This window comes from Rhamphochromis longiceps, linkage group LG3 (assembly GCF_057381845.1).
Source record: "Rhamphochromis longiceps isolate RC_006_pf linkage group LG3, R_longiceps_female_GT1.1, whole genome shotgun sequence".
In the NCBI taxonomy this organism is placed as follows: Eukaryota; Metazoa; Chordata; class Actinopteri; order Cichliformes; family Cichlidae; genus Rhamphochromis; species Rhamphochromis longiceps.
This window is the reverse complement of record NC_140559.1, coordinates 23,926,751-23,945,924: the sequence shown is the minus strand read 5'-3', so window position 1 is coordinate 23,945,924 and position 19,174 is coordinate 23,926,751. Positions and strand designations below refer to the sequence as shown.

General features: G+C 39.4%; 1 protein-coding gene across 1 annotated transcript; it reads left to right on the top strand.

Annotated features, from left to right (window-relative positions):
• The first annotated feature begins 10,188 nt into the window (after positions 1-10,188).
• On the top strand, positions 10,189-18,707 carry LOC146673546 (alpha-2,8-sialyltransferase 8F-like). Its single transcript, XM_085400968.1, has 7 exons — positions 10,189-10,274; positions 12,548-12,619; positions 13,002-13,076; positions 16,466-16,607; positions 16,874-16,986; positions 17,068-17,160; positions 17,240-18,707. The coding sequence occupies exons 1-7, from the start codon at positions 10,189-10,191 to the stop codon at positions 17,715-17,717; spliced, it is 1,059 nt and encodes a 352-aa protein (XP_085257094.1). The 3' UTR covers positions 17,718-18,707.
• The last annotated feature ends 467 nt before the right edge of the window (positions 18,708-19,174 follow it).

Here is a 19,174-nt window from a genome sequence, read left to right as displayed (position 1 = left end):
GCCAGTTCCCTCACCTGCTGTTCAGCTTTCACTCCAGCCAGTTCCCTCACCTGCTGTTCAGCTTTCACTCCAGCCAGTTCCCTCACCTGCTGTTCAGCTTTCACTCCAGCCAGTTCCCTCACCTGCTGTTCAGCTTTCACTCCAGCCAGTTCCCTCACCTGCTGTTCAGCTTTCACTCCAGCCAGTTCCCTCACCTGCTGTTCAGCTTTCACTCCAGCCAGTTCCCTCACCTGCTGTTCAGCTTTCACTCCAGCCACCTGTAGTCCAGTCGCCCCCTGTCCTCCAGTCCCCTGTAGTCCAGTCGCCCCCTGTCCTCCAGTCCCCTGTAGTCCAGTCGCCCCCTGTCCTCCAGTCCCCTGTAGTCCAGTCGCCCCCTGTCCTCCAGTCCCCTGTAGTCCAGTCGCCCCCTGTCTCCCAGTCGCCCGTCCACCATCCTGTTCAGTTCCCGGACCTGCAGCCACAGCACCCAGAGCCAGCTGTGAGCTCTCCTGCTCCTCAGCCAGGGGTTTCCTCGCCCGCTGGCCCGGCCTGTCTCCAGCCAGAGGCTTCGGCGCCCGCTGGCCCGGCCTGTCTCCAGCCAGAGGCTTCCGCTTCGCCTGGTCCTGCGGCTGCCGCGTCGTCGCGCCAGCCATCTTCTGGACGTCATTGCCGGCGCCTTCCTCGCGGCCGCCCACCGGACCTGCTCAGTGGCCGCCGCCGCCTTCCACGCAGCCGCCCGCCTGAACTGTCTCATCTTTTTTCTCTTTTGGCCGTCGGGTGCCGGCCATTGGAGGGGGGGGTACTGTCAGGGTTCCTGGGTCGGTGACCCAGTGTTTTCAGTTTTGTTCATGTTCAGTTTATTTTGCCACTTCCATGTGCTCACTTCCTGCTTTTCCTGTGTCAGCTCATCTTGTGTCATTAGCCAGATTATGTTCAGCTGTGTACTCACCGGTCTCTCATTATCATCCTCATCAGTCTGTGTATTTAAGCCCTCAGTTTCTACTCGTTCACTGTCGTGTCATTGATGATGTTAAGTTCAGCCAGCCATCCTATCCTCTTTTGTCTCGATATTCAATAAACCTCATTCTGCACCAAGAGTCCTGTGTGTGGGTCATCCCTTCCTCGCCTCCGCACATGACCCCTGACAAAAACACATTCCTAGAGTTAACTGAACTTCCAAAACAGAGCTACCTAGATCACTTAAATTACACAATTGAAAGCATGTGTGTATTGTTTGTGTATTTATACACAAGCACTCATATATATATATATATATATATCTCTCAAATAATTTAAAAAAAAAAAAAAGTTCATTTACCTGTTACTACACCAAATCCGGTCGTTGGTACTTGCTGGCTTGTGTAGTCACCAGGTAACAAAAGCTCAACACTGCACCCTAGCATCCTGGAGCACTTCTGTTGTCTTTTGTACGTGTTTTGGAGTTTTTACTTGTTTTGGAGTTTGTATGTGCTTTGTCTCTAGGGGCCACTGTAAATATACTTTTATTTATTCACTCCACATAAAATGTAATGAATAAATCAACTATTTACATTTCAACTTTTAACTATTTAAATTTTCAGCTTTTTCCTTTTAAACAAATTTAAAGTGAAACAACACAAAACACTGCAAACCACAACACAATATAAATTAAAATATGAAAACAAAAAGAAGATGCCTATTCTCTGTCATATGGACCTGCATGAATAAACTTTCTGAATCCTTTATCATCCGCAACTGAAAATAGTTGTGGATGATTACTATACTTTTCTAATGTGATGTTGTTGTCCCTGGCTCTCTTTCTCTCTCTCCCTCCTGCTCTGTTCCTGTGCTACTGAGTGTAACTACGCCCCTCCCCCCTCTGCCCGGTACAAAGCACAAGGCTCGCATGCGGAGTGAAGCGGGAAAAAAGTGCGAGAGAGAGGGTAAAAAAAAAAAACAACCCACGGCTCGCGATAAGGAGCCGGCTCACGTCGTTCACGTCAAAGAGCCGGCTCTAAGAGCCATTTCGTTCGCGACCAACACATCACTAATTCCAATGCAGCTTTATGGTTATTGTTGTGGTTCTGGAATCTTCTCATGATGACTAGTAGGGCACCAAACAGTACGACCCTTGACCTCATCCGCTGCTTGGGCTGCCAGCTATGCCAGGAATGGTCCCTGCTTTTGGCTGGGTCTCTGAAGATTTCTGATCAGCACCGAGTCTCAGTCTGGAGATTCCACCCTTGGGATAATTTCATCCAGCAATACTCTGGCTGCTGCACCTGTATCTCCTTACTAGAAGGAAAAACATCTAACCATTTGGAACTAACATCAATCCACATTTTCCTTTTAGCTCAGTGACCTTCACTTATGGGTCAGCAAAAAAATTGTAAATATCATGGAAAACATAGAAAGCATTGTTTTATGTTAATTCTGGAATCCCTCCTTTTGACACATGGTCTCTCCCATGAGTCAACTTAACAAAACTAGGAGAATAACAAAAGAAAAAGCTTAGATAATTTCTCAGGCAACATCAGCGCTTCTCCTCTGTAGTAATTCCGCTCCAGCCATGTAAACCTGTGTTGAAAGATGTAAGGCTACGTTCACACTGCAGGTCTTAATGCTCAATTCCGATTTTTTGATCAAATCCGATTTGTTTTGTCTGCTTGTTCACACTACAACTAAAATGCAACAGCAAACGTGCTCTAGTGTGAACGCTCAAAGCGGCCTGCATGCGCAAAAGACTTCACACACAACGCGCTCTGTTTAGACCCAGAGCAAACAATATTGTTTGACTGATGGCCCTTAATATAAAGACTTCGGACTTCACGTTTCCCAATTTTTGCTTTAAGTTATTTTGTTATTTGCATAATAATGTAGATAACCTAATAATGATCCTTATTGCTGTTTTAGAGAGGAGCGGTGCTTCAAAGGATAGTTGCAGATTTCTGTCAGAATCTGCAGTTTATACAGTATAAATAAAATATTCACGTTTCTCCAACGTTGTCTTCCCAACAGTTTCACTGACATCTACACGGGATGGCCAGGAAGCGTTCGCGATGTCTTCTCGGGCGCTGATAATTGGCGTCTGTCTTGTGTCAGTGACGTAAAAGACGGATTTAATGCGACATAACCGTTCAAACAGCAGTCGCTTTCTAAAACATCGGATATGTGTCGGATTCAGTACCACATACGAAAGTGACCCAGATCGGATTTGAAAATATCGGATTTGTGCCGTTCACACTGTCACACCATGATCGGGTATGGGTCGCATAGGGTCAAAAAAATCGGATTTGATGCGCTTTCGCCTGCAGTGTGAACGTAGCCTTAGTGTGTTTTGCATATTAAGTTTGCTTAACTCATGGCTCCGCCTGGAGCCTGCATCCACACTATTAGTGCCTGGAAAACAAAATCTATAAGTCAAATCAAACCTCACAATCTTAAGAGTAATAAAGTATTCAGCATCACAGAGACAAGTGTTGTATGCAGTTTTTCTTGCCAAATCAATAAACCACTACTATTGCCATAATTTGTCCCAAATCATGGATCATCCCATTATTCCACACTCCAGTGACTTTCCTTAAGTAGGATCATTTACTCATTTCATCACTATGAGCTCAATAGTAGTCAAATAATAAGCTCAACATTAAAAATGTCCTCAAATCACTGCGCGTCTGCTCTAACGTCACTTAGCTGTCTGTGCTGAATCCTTCACAAGCACTCTTAGGGAGAAACAAACATTAGCCTTGGATTGTCGTGGAGGCCAGGCCTGGTCAACAGGTTCCAGAGGTGCTGTAAAAGGTCATAAAGTGAATCATCTGCTGTAAAAAAAAAAAAACGTAACACTGATTTCAATACAGTATATGTCTCACATTGTATACACATTCTCAGTTCTATTTTTCCCAGGTTTGTTAACCCAAATTTGATTTCCCACATTAAATAACAGCATTCCTCTGTGCCCCCACCTGCTCCATCTTACACCCTCCAACTCAAAGCAGTGTAGCGGCTCAGCTTTGTCCTGTGCAGTCCCCACTGTCTTTTTCCTTGTCATTCCACTCCAAACGTGGCAAATGTCAACTCAGACAGTCTCCTCAAAGGTCCTACACACAGTGAAGTTGCAGCTTGCTGGAAATACAGTGTCATCCATCCAGGCAGTCAGGATGAAGGGTTTTCTCTTCTTCTCTGATGCTGTTTGCACACACTGCTGCTGGGGCCTTTCTGCTCAGGACCCTGCTGCTGTCTCTTGGACCTCTCTGAAGACAAGGGATGCTGTTGCTCTTTGGAACTGCATCCCTTGTCATTCCTTGTCTTCAGAGAGGACTTGCTTGATAGGATGAGGGACACATGGCGCTGTAAACAATTCAGCCAGAAACTTGGCCTGAACGTTTCCAATGATGTTAACCTATAATCTTCTTCTGACCGCTGCATGTGGAAAATTGATCCAGGTCTGCTCTTCACTTGCAAGTGACAGACTGAGAGATTTTCATCATTTTCCTCATCATCTCCTCTCTCTGGTTTTTGAATTCTCCTTTCTTAAGAACAGAAAGTGAGATTGGAGTTGTTCCAGTCTGAGAAACACAAAACCCTTTTCCTGTTATTATTTGTCATCAACAATGTACATGTTGTTTCTTTTTTGTGTCCAGCCTAGGGCAGCTGGTGATCTGCAGTTTCACCCTTTCCCAAGTTGGAGACATTTTCCTTTACACACACTTTCCTCTGCTGAGTGTCAAACCTTAATATACATTCTACATCTCTCCATTTCATTGAATATGTTTGTGTGAATCATTTACTTCACTACAATCTAGTCATTCTAGCAGTAGCGGTTTTTGATACGGGCGACACGGGCATTGGCAACAAAAAAAAAAAAAAAAATGCTCGTTCTCATGCTGCCCGACATCATGCCAGTGGGAATGGCATAGGCACCGATCGGTTTTCTATCGCCCATTTGCTGGGAGTAAGGGCGCCCTCCGTTTGCGAGGTGCGCCTGCTGCTTGCTGCACAGGGAGGAGAGGGCGGGGCGGCGGGGTATTCTCTGGCTGGCTGGAGCAGCATCTAATAACCAACTCGCAAAATAAAACAAAATAAAAACAAAACAACAAACACGAAAACACCAGACATTATGATACAGACTTATAATTTGCACCGATGTTTTTTCGAAATTCTATACGAGAAAAGTGAGCGCGAGAGCCCTCGGTGCGCCTGCTCGCTGCTGAAGTCAAAGTAAACTTTATTGTCATCTCCGCTACATACAGTCCAGCATATAGAGAGACGAGACGACGAGACTCCAGTTACAGCAGTGCAAGTAAACAAACAATAAATATAAGAAGAGTAAGAAAATAAATCTACACTTTAGGACTCGGGGTAAAGGGATCAATAACAATTTAAAATTTATAATTTATAGTTTGATGATTTAAAGTCTCACACACAACCTGTTAAAAGGGGAGGGAGGCCGGCTTCTTCCAAATAGAGCACATTTCATTCATAATGGTGTAAATCCAAGCCCATTATGTATTCATGACAGGAATCCTGGGTTGTGCGAAATCCCAGAAATAAACCCTAGACAAAGTGAATCTGTGAACTAAGGTGTAGGTGTGTTAGGTTATGTTGTGCTGATCCTCGAGTTGGGGGATTTGTGTTCATACTGGAGTCCAAAATTAAAACCAGTGGAAGATAAACAAGAAAAGTTGAAAGCCATCAGGTGCTCAGTTTAGAAAAAAGAGAAAACAAGAGGAGGAGAAACGAGCAAAAGATCCAGGTAAGCAGATGTGTCATTGGATAATGGCAGGTCATCCTGAAATAATCAGAATCAGAATACTTTATTAATCCCTAAGGAAATTATGTGACTCCAAGTTGCTCCAAGAAGAAATGGTAAAAATAGTAACAGTAACAGAATAGAAAATGTATTGTATTTTTGAAATATTGTTGTTGAAATAGTTTTACTAAACATGCAAACATCTACAGATGAAAATGTGTTGATTTATTGGTCTGTTATGAAGCTATTGCTACTTCTAATGTGTTTTCATCATGTTTTATTAATTAAACAATATATGTATTCATTGTTGTGTTATCTATAGTATAGTATTTATATGTATTTATTTATAGTAATAATAATGGATTGGATTTATATAGCGCTTTTCAAGGCACCCAAAGCGCTTTACAATGCCACTATTCATTCAATCTCACATTCACACACTGGTGGAGGCAAGCTACGGTTGTAGCCACAGCTGCCCTGGGGCAGACTGACAGAAGCGAGGCTGCCATATCGCGCCATCGGCCCCTCTGGCCAACACCAGTAGGCGGTAGGGTAAAGTGTCTTGCCCAAGGACACAACGACCAGGACAGAGAGCCCGGGGATCGAGCCGGCGACCTTCCAGTTACAGATACGCTTCCCAACCCCCTGAGCCACGGTCGCCCCACAATATAGTATAGTAAAGATATTTATTTCTTACTGTTTAAATGACTAAGATTTAGTGTGATATGTAGTAGTGATGTTGTGCTGAGGGTTAAAATGCCTTTTTGCCATTTCATATAATACGAAATAGCAAAAAACCATTAATATATGTCTATCTGCTTGTATTTATTTTGCCCTACTCAAGACAATTCAATTAATGATACATTTTATTTTGAAAGATTTAAAATGGTTCTTTAAAGAACCACTCAAAAAAGGTTCTTGAAATAGGTTCTTTAAAGAACCATTTTAAAACCATTTGAAGAACCTTTAAAGGTTCCCCAAAGAACAAATTTTTGATGGTTCTTTGGGGAACCTTTAACCCTTTAAAACCGGTCGGAGCGGGCACGCTCCGTTTTGCGCAACTACTTTTAAATTCTTGTAGAACTGCAACCGTGTAAGCTAGCGCAATAATTTTTTTTGCATATGAAACCGGAGGAGTTGTACTTACATCTTATGCCATCAGCTTGTCCTAGGTCACGGTTTCCTTCCACATACAGCTTTGCAAAAACTGCATAAAAAGCACTTGCAGCAACAAACACATAATATTCCAGAAACACGCTTTGCCGATCCGATCAGCTGTTCATAACACTTCCTACGTTAGAATAGATGTCAGCGTGAACTATCGCATGTCCGCCATTACCTGCCACCGCCATTTCGCGGAAATGTAGTTTTTTTTACCATCAGGGCCTCATGAGCTTATACTGGTGTTTTTAAAAGTTATGTTTGACTTTATGACTTTCTGTGTCGTTTCTAGGATGCTTAGAACTCATATTGCACTGCTGGAAATAGCTTATTTTGATGCATATGCTGCTTTTTTGCAAATTTGCAGTATAACATTTATTTTCGTTTTTCCTGCAGTATATAAAAATTGGTGTATTTCAAAAATAAAACTATGAAGACACTCAAAATAAATATCCTGTGGTGGGAAACTATTTTGTGCAACTTTTTTGTATTTACAGTTTTGAGGGATAAGCCTCTTAAATTTCTCTAACTAGAAATATATGTTAAAAAAACAAAAACGATTTTCAATTTTTTTGTAGTTTATTGCACTTTCTTGCAATTTATGTAATTTCTATGCACTTAATGCATACATATTATTACAATTTGGGCTATAATGGTTGTATTGATGTATAGCAACTTGAAATGCTCCCAAAAATGGCACTACAACATGTAAAAATATAACATAAACTCTGGCGGACTAAAGGACAAAGGACACTCTTTTGAGGATGCCGATGTTCACATTCTGGACAGAGAAGACAGATGGTTTGAAAGAGGAGTGAAAGAAGCCATTTACGTCCACTGTGGGCGACCATCTTTGAACAGGGGCGGTGGTTTACGACACCAACTGTCAGCCATCTATAATCCAGTTTTGAGTTCCCTCCCCAGACGCCTTAAAGCCCACTCACATCCTGGGCCATCTGACCTCATGAAATCACATCATAGGGTGGGGTTAGGTTTCACAATGAGTTCACCTGACACCTTGGCTGATTGTGACCTACACCCATTTTAACACAGAGGGTCATCAGAGAGTCCTTTGTCCCTCTTTGGGGGGAAACTCCCACTGGATTTAAATCTGGGACTTTCCACCATTTGACCTTAGAACTGAAGAAGCTTCTCGGATGAGAGGTGAAACGTCTTCAAGCAACTTAAGAAAGTCCAGAGACTTTTTTTTTCTAAGCTCCTTAGACTACAATGACCTGGATGACTGCAGAACCTTCACAGACAACCTTCTTGAGAACATTTAATCAGTGTCACTCTTGCAAAGGTGTTGACAATGTTGAGACGCAAAAGGAAATTCAGTGAAGCTCCAATCAGCTTCCAGTTTTATGTATATGTCTAGCTTGCCATTATAATACACATATAGAAAGAGAGAGAGAGAAAGATAGAGAGAAAAAAGGTGTAGACGGTGAGATAGAAATACAATGGAATATTCAGGTTGGGAGAGTGACATGATAAAATGGAGCATAAAAAAATAGATAAGAGCACTAGTGCTCTTATCTATTTTTTTATGTAGCACACACAGTTTGCTACTGTGTGTGCAAACCTGGTAAAGACCTATTGTAAACGTTTGACCTCTGTTATTGCCAACAAAGGTTATGTTACAAAGTATTGAGTTGTATTTTTGTTATTGACCAAATACTTATTTTCCACCCTGATTTACGAATAAATTCTTTACAAATCCTACCATGTGGATTCATGGATTTTTTTTTCACATTCTGTCTCTCACAGTTGAAGTGTACCTCTGGTGCAAATTACTGACCTCTGTCATCATTTTAGGTGGGGGAACTTGCACAATCGGTGGCTGACTAAATACTTTTTTGCCCCACTGTATATATATATAACATAAAAGATTTGTAAAACCATTAAGAAGTTTGGCTAAAGTTAACATTTCCCCACTGTACATATAGGTACATTTATAATAGGAAGATTAGAATTCAGAAAAAGCCTCAAACATAATTACCAAGCAGGTGGGAAGTCAGAGAAACATTACCACACAATATTAAAATTCCAAACAGTAGTAAAACCGTAAAACTTTGAACCAGCACTGCCACTTTTGCGTATTTGTGACTCACTAAGAAAGCCATACATCGAGCACTGGCTAGGCTGCATCCATGAGTGTGCTGTAGCGGAATGTGTAAGTGCAAACAAGGAAGTGTTGTGCTTTACTGCTAAGAATGAATGAATGTCTGTATGTTGCTGAGAAGGAAAACAAGGTTTCCATCTTTTTCTGACGGCTATGTCATGGTCACTAGTTTTCTGAATTATTATTTACTATTCATATTATACATGTATTCTACTTTTTATTATTAGAAAATGACACACTACATGATGTCATTTAATGCAAGAACTTAGTTGAAGAATTTAATACATTATATTCTACAGTTAACATCACGAGGTTGATTATTAAATGTTTTTTGCTTTAAAAACTTGTTTTAGATGTCATGTACAAGAAACAGGAAGTATAGTGTTTCCAAGGATACAGTGAAACACGGTCAAGCCTCATTTTGTTATGCCCGTTTTTCATTCTGAAAAATTGTATCCGCTTAATTAACCAATAATTCAATTCAACTTAAATTTATTTCTACAGCGCCAAATAAAAACAACAGTCGTCTCAAGGCGCTTCATATTGTAAGGTAGATCCTACAATAGTTTCCGTATTGTTATTATTGAACATAATCACAATTATCACTAGATAACATTGATAAAAAAGAATAAGCAGATTCTCGAGTACTATTTCTGTCTGTTGTTACTTCTTGTATCAAAGTAATCCACTGATAGTTGTCAGTACACCTAGAATAAAATAAATAGAATTTTTTTTAATTATTTGATTTCTAGAATAAACAGAATCAAAGTTCATTTCATGAGCTGGCAAAACAGGTCTGAAAATGTCCATGGAGGCAACTCAGTTTTGAAATGTAGATGTTGTCCTAAAACCACCTTTGTACAAATCACCTGTGAGTCATTTTTGTTTTTCTTTGCTTTTATAAGGCACAGAGTCTCAAATATCTTGATGCATGCTCAACCAGCTAAGAAAATCCCCAAAGGTTGATTCTGTTCATCTGGACACATTTTCAGCGGGAGAAATATTTCGTCACCCATCCAAGTGACTTCTTCTTCTCCTATAGTAATGATTAACTGAGAATGCCTACTCATTTTATGAATCATAAACCACCAGACAGTTAAACCGGGCAGATAACCGTATCAACATATGAGGTAAAAGTACATAAAAAAAGCTGAGTTAAAGCGAAGTGTTAAGAAAGGTGAAGCACTAGAGCGACATGAGGAAAAAGCTCTCGATTGTGATCAATTTTCTCTCTTTGGGGAGTCTGCTGACCACTTTTACCTGGTACGCGTTCGAGGACGGGTGAGTAATTACCTTTGTATCTTACAGATAAAAGCCAGAGGTCACGAAACAAAGTATTCTGATCAAAAGTAGCTTATGGCACTGTGATAAATGCTTCCCAACAGTTGGGAAGCTGTGTAAAATGCTAATATAAGCCTGAGGTTGCAGAAATACAAACATGCTTAATTTAAGTAGAAATACACATTTCATATTTGTTAAAAAATACTCTGGTAAAAGCTGAAGTACATGTCTTCATGTCTTTGTCATTCATTCTTTCACACGTAACCACAAACCTCAGCTCTCACTCTGTATTTCCTTCTAAGGGAATAACATAGTATTTGGTATATATATATATATATATATATATATATATATATATATATATATATATATATATATATATATATATATATATATATATATATGTTTATATATATGTTTGTTTTGTTTACATTGTTCTTTTGATATGAGTTTTGTTGTGCAGTGAAAATAAAGTTAGAGTCACATGACCGGTTTACTCTGACTACACAACATTATTGGTACTGATTTGTAAATAACTGGACATGAATAACTTGTATATTACGTAGTATTACACAAAAGTATATTTCTAATTAACTTGGCTGCACTTAATTTCTTTTGACAATACTTTTTTTTTTAGTTAGGATTCATTTTGAAAGAAAGGCAGACGTAAAATGTAAAGTGAAATACAAAGTCATATATAGTATGGTGTTGTAAAGAGCTGAGAAACCACAAAGTGGGGAATCTACAAAGAGGTACTGAACCTTCAGATGTTGCTGTAGCCTAAGAGTGTGCAGTCATATTCGTTGTGTTCCCACTAGTGCTGTCAGCATTAATCTGAAATGATGTTAATGCCACAACGCGGCAAATTGCCCCGTGCGTGGGGCTGGACGGCCAACACGTTAACGAGCAAACTCCGTTAACGCGGTAGCTCGTTAACGGAGATTTGCCGTGTTGTGTTAACGTCATAACGCTGACAGCACTAGTGGGAACAAAATGAATATGAATGCACATTTACGCCGACATCATCCTAGTGCAAAGACAAGTGGAAGCAGACAAAAACAACAAGCACGCATGCTACAAACTTTACCCGAGTCATTTAGACAGCCGTTAGCACATGATTCTCATTATGGGGACCTGATATGTTTAATATGCTGCTGAGAATATAGCCCAGAAGAAGCGTATACTATAGCTTTTACTTTGGAAAGAGACATTTCTCTGTAATAAACTCTCTTTTCCAAAGATGAGTGATTTCTCGATCAGATAGATTTATTTTTTTATTACTTTGTTGTTTCAGCAACATTAAATTTAAAAACTGTACTTTTGAGTTAAAGTATATATTTATAATTTTAGTAAATGAAAAATTAAAAAAGCATGAACATTTTTTTTGTATTGAAAAAATATCGAACCGTGACACCAAAGTATCGAACCGAACCGTGAATTTTGTGTATTGTTGCACCCCTAATATATATATATATATATATATATATATATATATATATATATATATATATATATATATATATATATATATATATATATATATATATGTATATATATATATATATATATATATATATATATATATATATATATATATATATATATATATTTTTTTTTTTTTTTTTTTTTTTTTTTTAGGGGTGCAACGATACACAAAATTCATGATATTCAATATTTTTACCCCATTTAGCATTCCTATATGGCTATATAATCAATATCAACAGTGACTGTAAGAAATACAATTTTAAATAGCTCAACATCAACAACAGCAATACTGCAGACTAACTAAATTTCCCCTTGTGGAGACAGTTAAAGGATTATTCTATTCTATACTATTCTATTCTATTCTATACTGTTCTATTCTATACTATTCTGTGTAGCCTGCACCAAACTGTCTGTACTTTATAGCACAGCAGCTGCCAATAACACAGTTGGTATATTCGAGTTGACATTTAAGACTATTAAAAAACAAAACAAAACAAACAAACAAACAAAAACCTCATTGTGTATAGATACAATATCTGATACAAACATCTCTCAAGTGAATTAAGGCATTACTTGTAATCTTTAAATTTCCAACAACTCATAGACCCCTCTAATAATATCTTAAATATTTAACATACATAAGAACAGGGATCAGATTTAATAAATGAGTTAAAATCACAAATTACCTCCCGTGAGATGTAAACAAGACAAGAACAACAGAAAAAAAAAAAGACCAAAGAAGGGTTCAAGAAAGAGTCATAATTTTATCTCTTATTTGTTTCTCACAGTTTTGTCGAGCTTCACCGACCAAATCCTCAAAGAAGTGCCCCAAAGCCCTCTGAACTTTGTAAAGGCTGCAAGTAAGAGCAAACATTGCCATGACTTTCTCATTAAGAAATTAAAATTTTTATGTCAAGATTAAGTCATGTAAGCCCCCTGCAGGAAGGAGTAGGTCTATGGAGCTTGGAAAGAAAAGTGTCAGAACTTCTTTATTTTTCTTGAAGACGTCAACATGGTCAACATGACCCCCCTTGGGGGACACTGCCACCACATCCACCATTTGCTCTTTGAACTGAAGAAGCTTCTCGGGTGAGAGGTGAAACGTCTTAAATAAAATTTTAAAAGTCCAGACGCTTTTCTTTTCAAGCTCCTTAGACTATGATGACCTGGATGACTGAGAACCTTCACAGACACCCAGTGCAGGAAGGTTACTAAATGTACTGGAATGCTTGTGCATTACAGGGAAGTCATTGATAAAGTGACAAAGCTCTACAATCAAACGTGGAAAAAGCATGAGGAGAATTACCACAGATTCAGGTAAGACCTAAAATCCTGATATTATTGATTGATGGTTGAATTTTTTTTTTTTATGTGAATTTCTGGTTAATAATAAATAAATAAATAAAAACTGCCTGAAGCTAGTATGTGAGTACGAGCATGGAAGATGGCAGACTACAGGAAACAGCTGCTATTTATCCTCAAATGCAGATGAGGCAGGATTGCTCCTAAAGGTCTTTAAACAAGCTCTTCAGTCAAGGCTAAGAGCCATTTGGTAAACGAAACGGCTAAACAAATTTTCCCGTCAATACTAGTTTTAGTTAAGAAGACACGTGAAAAGGGGACCTTTGACCAGCCCACAATTAAAAGTCTAAGACCAGCCAGAAAGAAATAAAGGTTTGGTTTACTTGTTTAGCAGACTCACACTCAGGATGTGTACAAGTGGGTGAAAAAATTGTCTGAGAGGCAACTAAATCAAGTAGAGAAAATTCTCTTGCAAAAATGTTGAACTTTGCTGTGATGTAGAGACAAATTCCACTAGTGGAGCTGATCACAGCCACAGATTCAGAAACCTGAACCAACACTGCGGATGTGGACGCAGAGCAACTGTGAATGATGGTTTTGGCCTCCTCAGCAATGCAAATCTTCCAGCATCCATGGAGGAGAGGAAGGCGGTCGTGTCGCTTAGTGCGGGCAACATAATCGTCATCTGACAGACAAGAGTGGGCCCAAGGTTTTACAAAATTGTTGGGTTTTTGAGAAAGAAGACAAATAAGTACATTTTATTACATTTATTAAGCAATTCAAGGTTCAAGGTTAAAACGGCTGCCTTGTCTGTGCTCACTCAGGAGACCCAAATGAACAAAGAGCACCACACCCAGGCAGTGTACGCCTTTAAACAGAATCTTAACATGCTTGGTTGAAGCAACTGAGGGTGGCCTTAGGTCTGATATCTGCTCAGGTTTCTTGTACCTCTCTCTATACGTCTCCTTATATAGACATGAGCCTTTTTCAAGAAAAAAAAAATCCCATTACCATAGCAACCACCTCTTGCACTCTGGTCAGGCCTGCATACAGAGATAGGGAGGGGGGAAGGAAAAGGAAAGTGGGGAAGGGAGCTTCTTTATGGGCCTCTTTCTTCTAACAGAGTCAGTCTTAAAGTGTTGAACCTTCTGGTGCAATCAGCAGTCCAGGCAGACCATCCCCCTCAAATTCCTCAGAGAAGGAGCTTCTGTCTGTGCCTGTTGTTGTCAGTGTTATGGACTACTTCCAACACTTCTTACTAGTCTACAATACATAACTGTGTGTGGTAAAGGATAAAACAAACGTGTGATGTTAATTTTGACATAATAGCCTTAAGGATAAAAATAAATTCCAGCTGGATCTAAGGGTAACTCTTTGAGACTATTATAATGGTGTGATTTCAGCCATTCCAGAGCTCCGTGTGATGATTCTAATGCCGTTGGTCTATTGGATCATAACAATCATTAAAGTGTTTTGATATTTATGCAAAGGTACTGTTTAAGTTTGAGGAAACCTGCAGTCAGCTGAGAATGAAGAAGTCACTTGGATGAGTGGTAAAATGAAAAGCAAATATTCAGATGAACCCAATTACCATCCTGGGACTTTTGAGTTCACACACACATCCTGTTCCCACATCATCATTGCACTAACAATGATCATGCATTTTTTGACAGATGGCTGAGTGAGGCATAGAGAATTTAAGCCCCATGGGAGTGTCCCCTAAGAAACCTTGGCTAATCATGGCCTACACCTGTTTTCACACCTTGACTCGTGTGGTTAGGTAGAGAATCAATAGGGGGTCCATTGTCCCTTTTGGGGGGACACTCCCATAGGGCTTAAATCTGGGACTCTCCACCATTTGAACTTAAATTAAAGAAGCTTCTCGGATGAGAGGTGAAACGTCTTCAAGCAACTTAAAGAAGTCCAGACGCTTTCCTTTCCAAGCTCCTCAGAGCACCTCATAAAATATATGGCTCTTAAAGTAACACCCTTATGACCGACATTAAAGTACACTGGTATAGGCCTATTTAACACCACATACAGTTTACACAAGACAATTTTATCTCTTATATGAATGTTATTTATTTTAACTGTCATAAACAGGATGTAACAAGCGATGTTAATAATAACTGTACTGCATTAAAACATTCACAGCAGGTGGGATCCCCAACCTTTAATTGATGATGTATGAACTCTGCTTCCAGGTCCAAACTACTATGCGTGTTTTTAACATATTTTAATGTTTTGGTTTCTTGTTCTATTTAATCTGAACAAGCCCTCTTTAGAGGAAGCAGAGATGAGTTTGAGGAGGGCCAGAAAGTAGAGCAGGAACGTGAATGCTCAGAGGAGGACAAACCAGCTTCTGGGATGCTTGAGCAAGGGCAAAATGAGAACACGCAACATTCATTAAGGATAAGAAGTGATATGTAATATGTCTTGATGCAATGCTCAGTCATCCAGGTAAGTAATTCTGTTCACGTAGTGTTTTCATTGGAAGAAATGTTTCGTCACTCATCCAAGTGACTCCTTGAGTCTCAGCTGACTGCAGGTTTCCCCAATCTATAAACAGCACATTTGCACAATGACTGAAACTAGCACCACTGAATGAACAATGAAAACGGGACAACCTGCAATCAGCTGAGACAGAAGAAGCCACTTGTATGAATGACGAAGCATTTCTCCCACTGAAAGCGCTACGTCCAGATGAACAGACCACTCAGAAGTTGTGATTTGGTACAGATGTATGAAGACAGTCATTCCTCCATGGTCTCGGCAGATTGAGTCCGTCTTGTCACATTTAAGAGAGCTCTCACTTTCCAGAGGGCATCATTTGTTTACCCTGATCAGAGACATTAGGATCATTTGCTACATTGAAGGACTGTCTAAATTTAAGGAATCTGTCTTGACTTCTTGAATTGGCTGGAACTATTATATCCATATCCTAGAATATCTGAGTCATGCTGTTAGCAAAGATAAGTTGAAAAATATTTTCAGCTTCATTTCCTCCTGTGTTCCTCCAGTGACTACCTCCTCGTGTTTTCTTCCTCTGATTTTTCCACGCCTTAAGTTTTTACTGTCTTGCAAATCTTTCATCTCAACACCAAAACTAATTTTACACTTTTTTAATAATAATGGATACTTTATTGAGCCCCATGGGGAAATTACTTGTTTTTCTCTGCATTTGACCCATTCACTCTGTGAAGCAGTGGGCAGCCCACTAAGCAGGCGCCCGGGGAGCAGTGTGTAGGGACGGTACCTTGCTCAGGGGTACCTCAGGGTAGCCGTTAAGTGGATTCGAACCGCCGACCTTCCGATCATGGGGCGACCACTTTACCTACTGAGCTATCCCTGCCCCTTTTATGCTTAGTTTTATTTTTTTTCTCATTTGTTTTTAATTTATCAAGATTACAGCTGAGCATCAATTGCAATGGATCCAACAATGGCATTGTCACTCAGGAAAACACTCCAGTGGGATCTAAGATTGTTTGTGACAAGGACAGGAGTGTCATCTCTGTGACCCCGGAGCTTTTCAAAATCTTTATAAAAGTATGTTATTCCTAAACACAGGAACCGGTCTTGTAATTTGTTGTTTATGAATGAACTAGTATGAAGACAAAATTTGCTGCATGTTTCATGCCTCTGTTGTTCTTCAAATTTTCAAACATGATATGACTACGTTTTGTCATCATCCTTAAAGGATTAAATCACATCAGTTCCTGAATACAATGAGTAGTTGTCTTTCACACACTGTATGTTACAAGCACTGTAAATGTTGCTCTTTGTTATTTATAATCTGCTGATGTCACTTCCAGGAGAATCCTTTCTCAAAAAAGAGATGGGACACTTGTTCAATTGTTGGGAGCGGTGGGATTCTAACAAACAGCGGCTGTGGAAAAATGATTGATTCAGCTGATTTTGTTATTAGGTGAGAAAGATGTTCACTGTAAGGAATGGAAATCGTGATGAGGACTCTTCTCTCTGAAAGTAATATTTCATGTTATTTCAGGTGCAACCTTCCTCCTCTGGAAAATGAATTTCACAATGATGTCGGCAGGAAGACTAACCTTGTGACAGCAAACCCAAGCATCTTCATGCAAAAGTGAGCAATTAATGAACCCGACATTGAACCGACTTGTTAGTTTATGTCTTGTTGCTTTAAGTCATGCGTTAATTTGCAGGTATGGGTCACTGACGGGACGTCGCCGGGCGTTTGCAGACAGTCTCCAACAGTATGGCAACTCCCTGCTTCTCTTTCCTTGCTTCTCCTATGGTGGTACTCGCCCAGCGTGTCAGCGGGCTGTGTATGCCATTGAGGACATGGATATCCCTATCCAACCAATCTTCATAAACCCTAGGTATCTCGAAAGACTGGTAAAATTCTGGCAATCTCTGGGGTTAAAGGAACATCGACCTAGCACTGGATTATATCTGACTAGCCTGGCACTGGAATTTTGTGAAACGGTGCATTTGTATGGATTCTGGCCATTTAGTAATCATCCAGATAAACTCTTTCCCCTGACTAACCACTACTATGATAATGTACCCTATAATAGGAAAGTCCATGCAATGCCAAAAGAGTTTTCCCACTTGGTGGAGCTGCATAATAAGGGCGTGCTCAAGCTTCACCTTGGAGACTGTAAATCAGATCAGGTCTAGTTTGAATTTTGCAATAACAAAAGAATATGTTCAAGTATCCAACTGAGAGGCCAAGACATTTGCACTCAAATCCAAATGTATTAGAGAGATGTACACTACTTATTATTTCAACAGTCTTTCTTTTAATTATTGTTCCATTTCATGTGTTAGAAATAAGTTTTTTTTGCTAAAGTTTCTTTTTAACAACATTTGCAGTGCATGGTCATGATAAAGCTGATACACTCCTCGTTAGAAGGAGGGTACAATACGCTACAAGAAAATAAAATAGAGACTTTAAATAGAAATTGAGAAATCACCATTTGCTTTTAAGCCACTACTTCTGTTACAACCTTTATATTACTCTGCTAGTGGTCACTTTTGGTTCTGCCGGAGGTTTCTTCCTGTTAAAAGGGAGTTTTTCCTTCCCACTGTTGCCAAAGTGCTGCTCATAGGGGGTCATATGATTGTTGGGTTTTTCACCATATGTATTATTATAGGATATACTGTACAATATAAAGCGCCTTGAGGTGGCTGTTGTTGTGATTTGGCGCTATATAAATACAATTGAATTGAATTGAATAGAATAGAAGAGCATTCATAACTTATGGGGATTTAAGTTCAGTTCATGTCTTCAAACAAGGTAAAAAAAAATGGACACCCCCGTTATATTTTTTGTGCTTATTATGTCTTATTATATTTGCTGAATCACGGTTTTCCACTACACTTTACATGTTCTACGGCATTACTTAAAGATACCACTAGATGGCGCATAATGCTCAGGAGGAGTAAACCCCCTTTGGAGGCAAATCTGCAGAATAAATCCTGCAGTTGAAACTGTAAACAAGCTCATGATCTGTGCCTCTTTATTTTAATGCACAGCTGCAGGATCTAGGATTGCACACCTCCCAGCCACCTGTCAGACCAGGGGGCACAACACAGTCAACTTATCAATTCCAAATCCACAGAAAATTCAGTACATTGCATTTGTTACGATGCAGCTAAAGAGTCAACTGTCACAGCAAACTAGCTTTCACTAGATTGTTCTTTAAAACATACAGATGTGGCTCTGATCCATTTGTTGTCAGTTTTTATGACAGGCACAGATTCATCATTGTCTTTATGGAAACTATGTACAAAAATGCAGTTTAAAATTTGTCTAAAGAACTAATATATATGATAAAAACCTGATTTATATCTATTAAAGTAGTACTTTACCCTGAACAATGAATTTGTTTTGTATTTGTATCCATGAAATTAAGTCAGCGAAAAAAAGCCTTCATATTTGAATTTATTAACTTTGCTGCTTCACATGGATTTTGTTAATAATGAGCATTACATTTGTTTTTTCATTTTCATTTAATTATACACAGCAACATAATGACTCACAATTGTGCAACTTACAGGCAAATATCAAAATCAAACACGGCACTTACAACTGCATCAAAAACATGACCTGTTTGAACATTTATCCTCACAAT

Bases quoted from the DNA above. Each gene is read 5' to 3' on its own strand.
- LOC146673546 (XM_085400968.1), top strand. From the start codon at position 10,189: ATGAGGAAAAAGCTCTCGATTGTGATCAATTTTCTCTCTTTGGGGAGT. The intron at 12,620-13,001 runs GTAAGAGCAAAC...TGTGCATTACAG, and splicing joins GAACTTTGTAAAGGCTGCAA to GGAAGTCATTGATAAAGTGA. The intron at 16,608-16,873 runs GTATGTTATTCC...TGTCACTTCCAG, and splicing joins TTTTCAAAATCTTTATAAAA to GAGAATCCTTTCTCAAAAAA.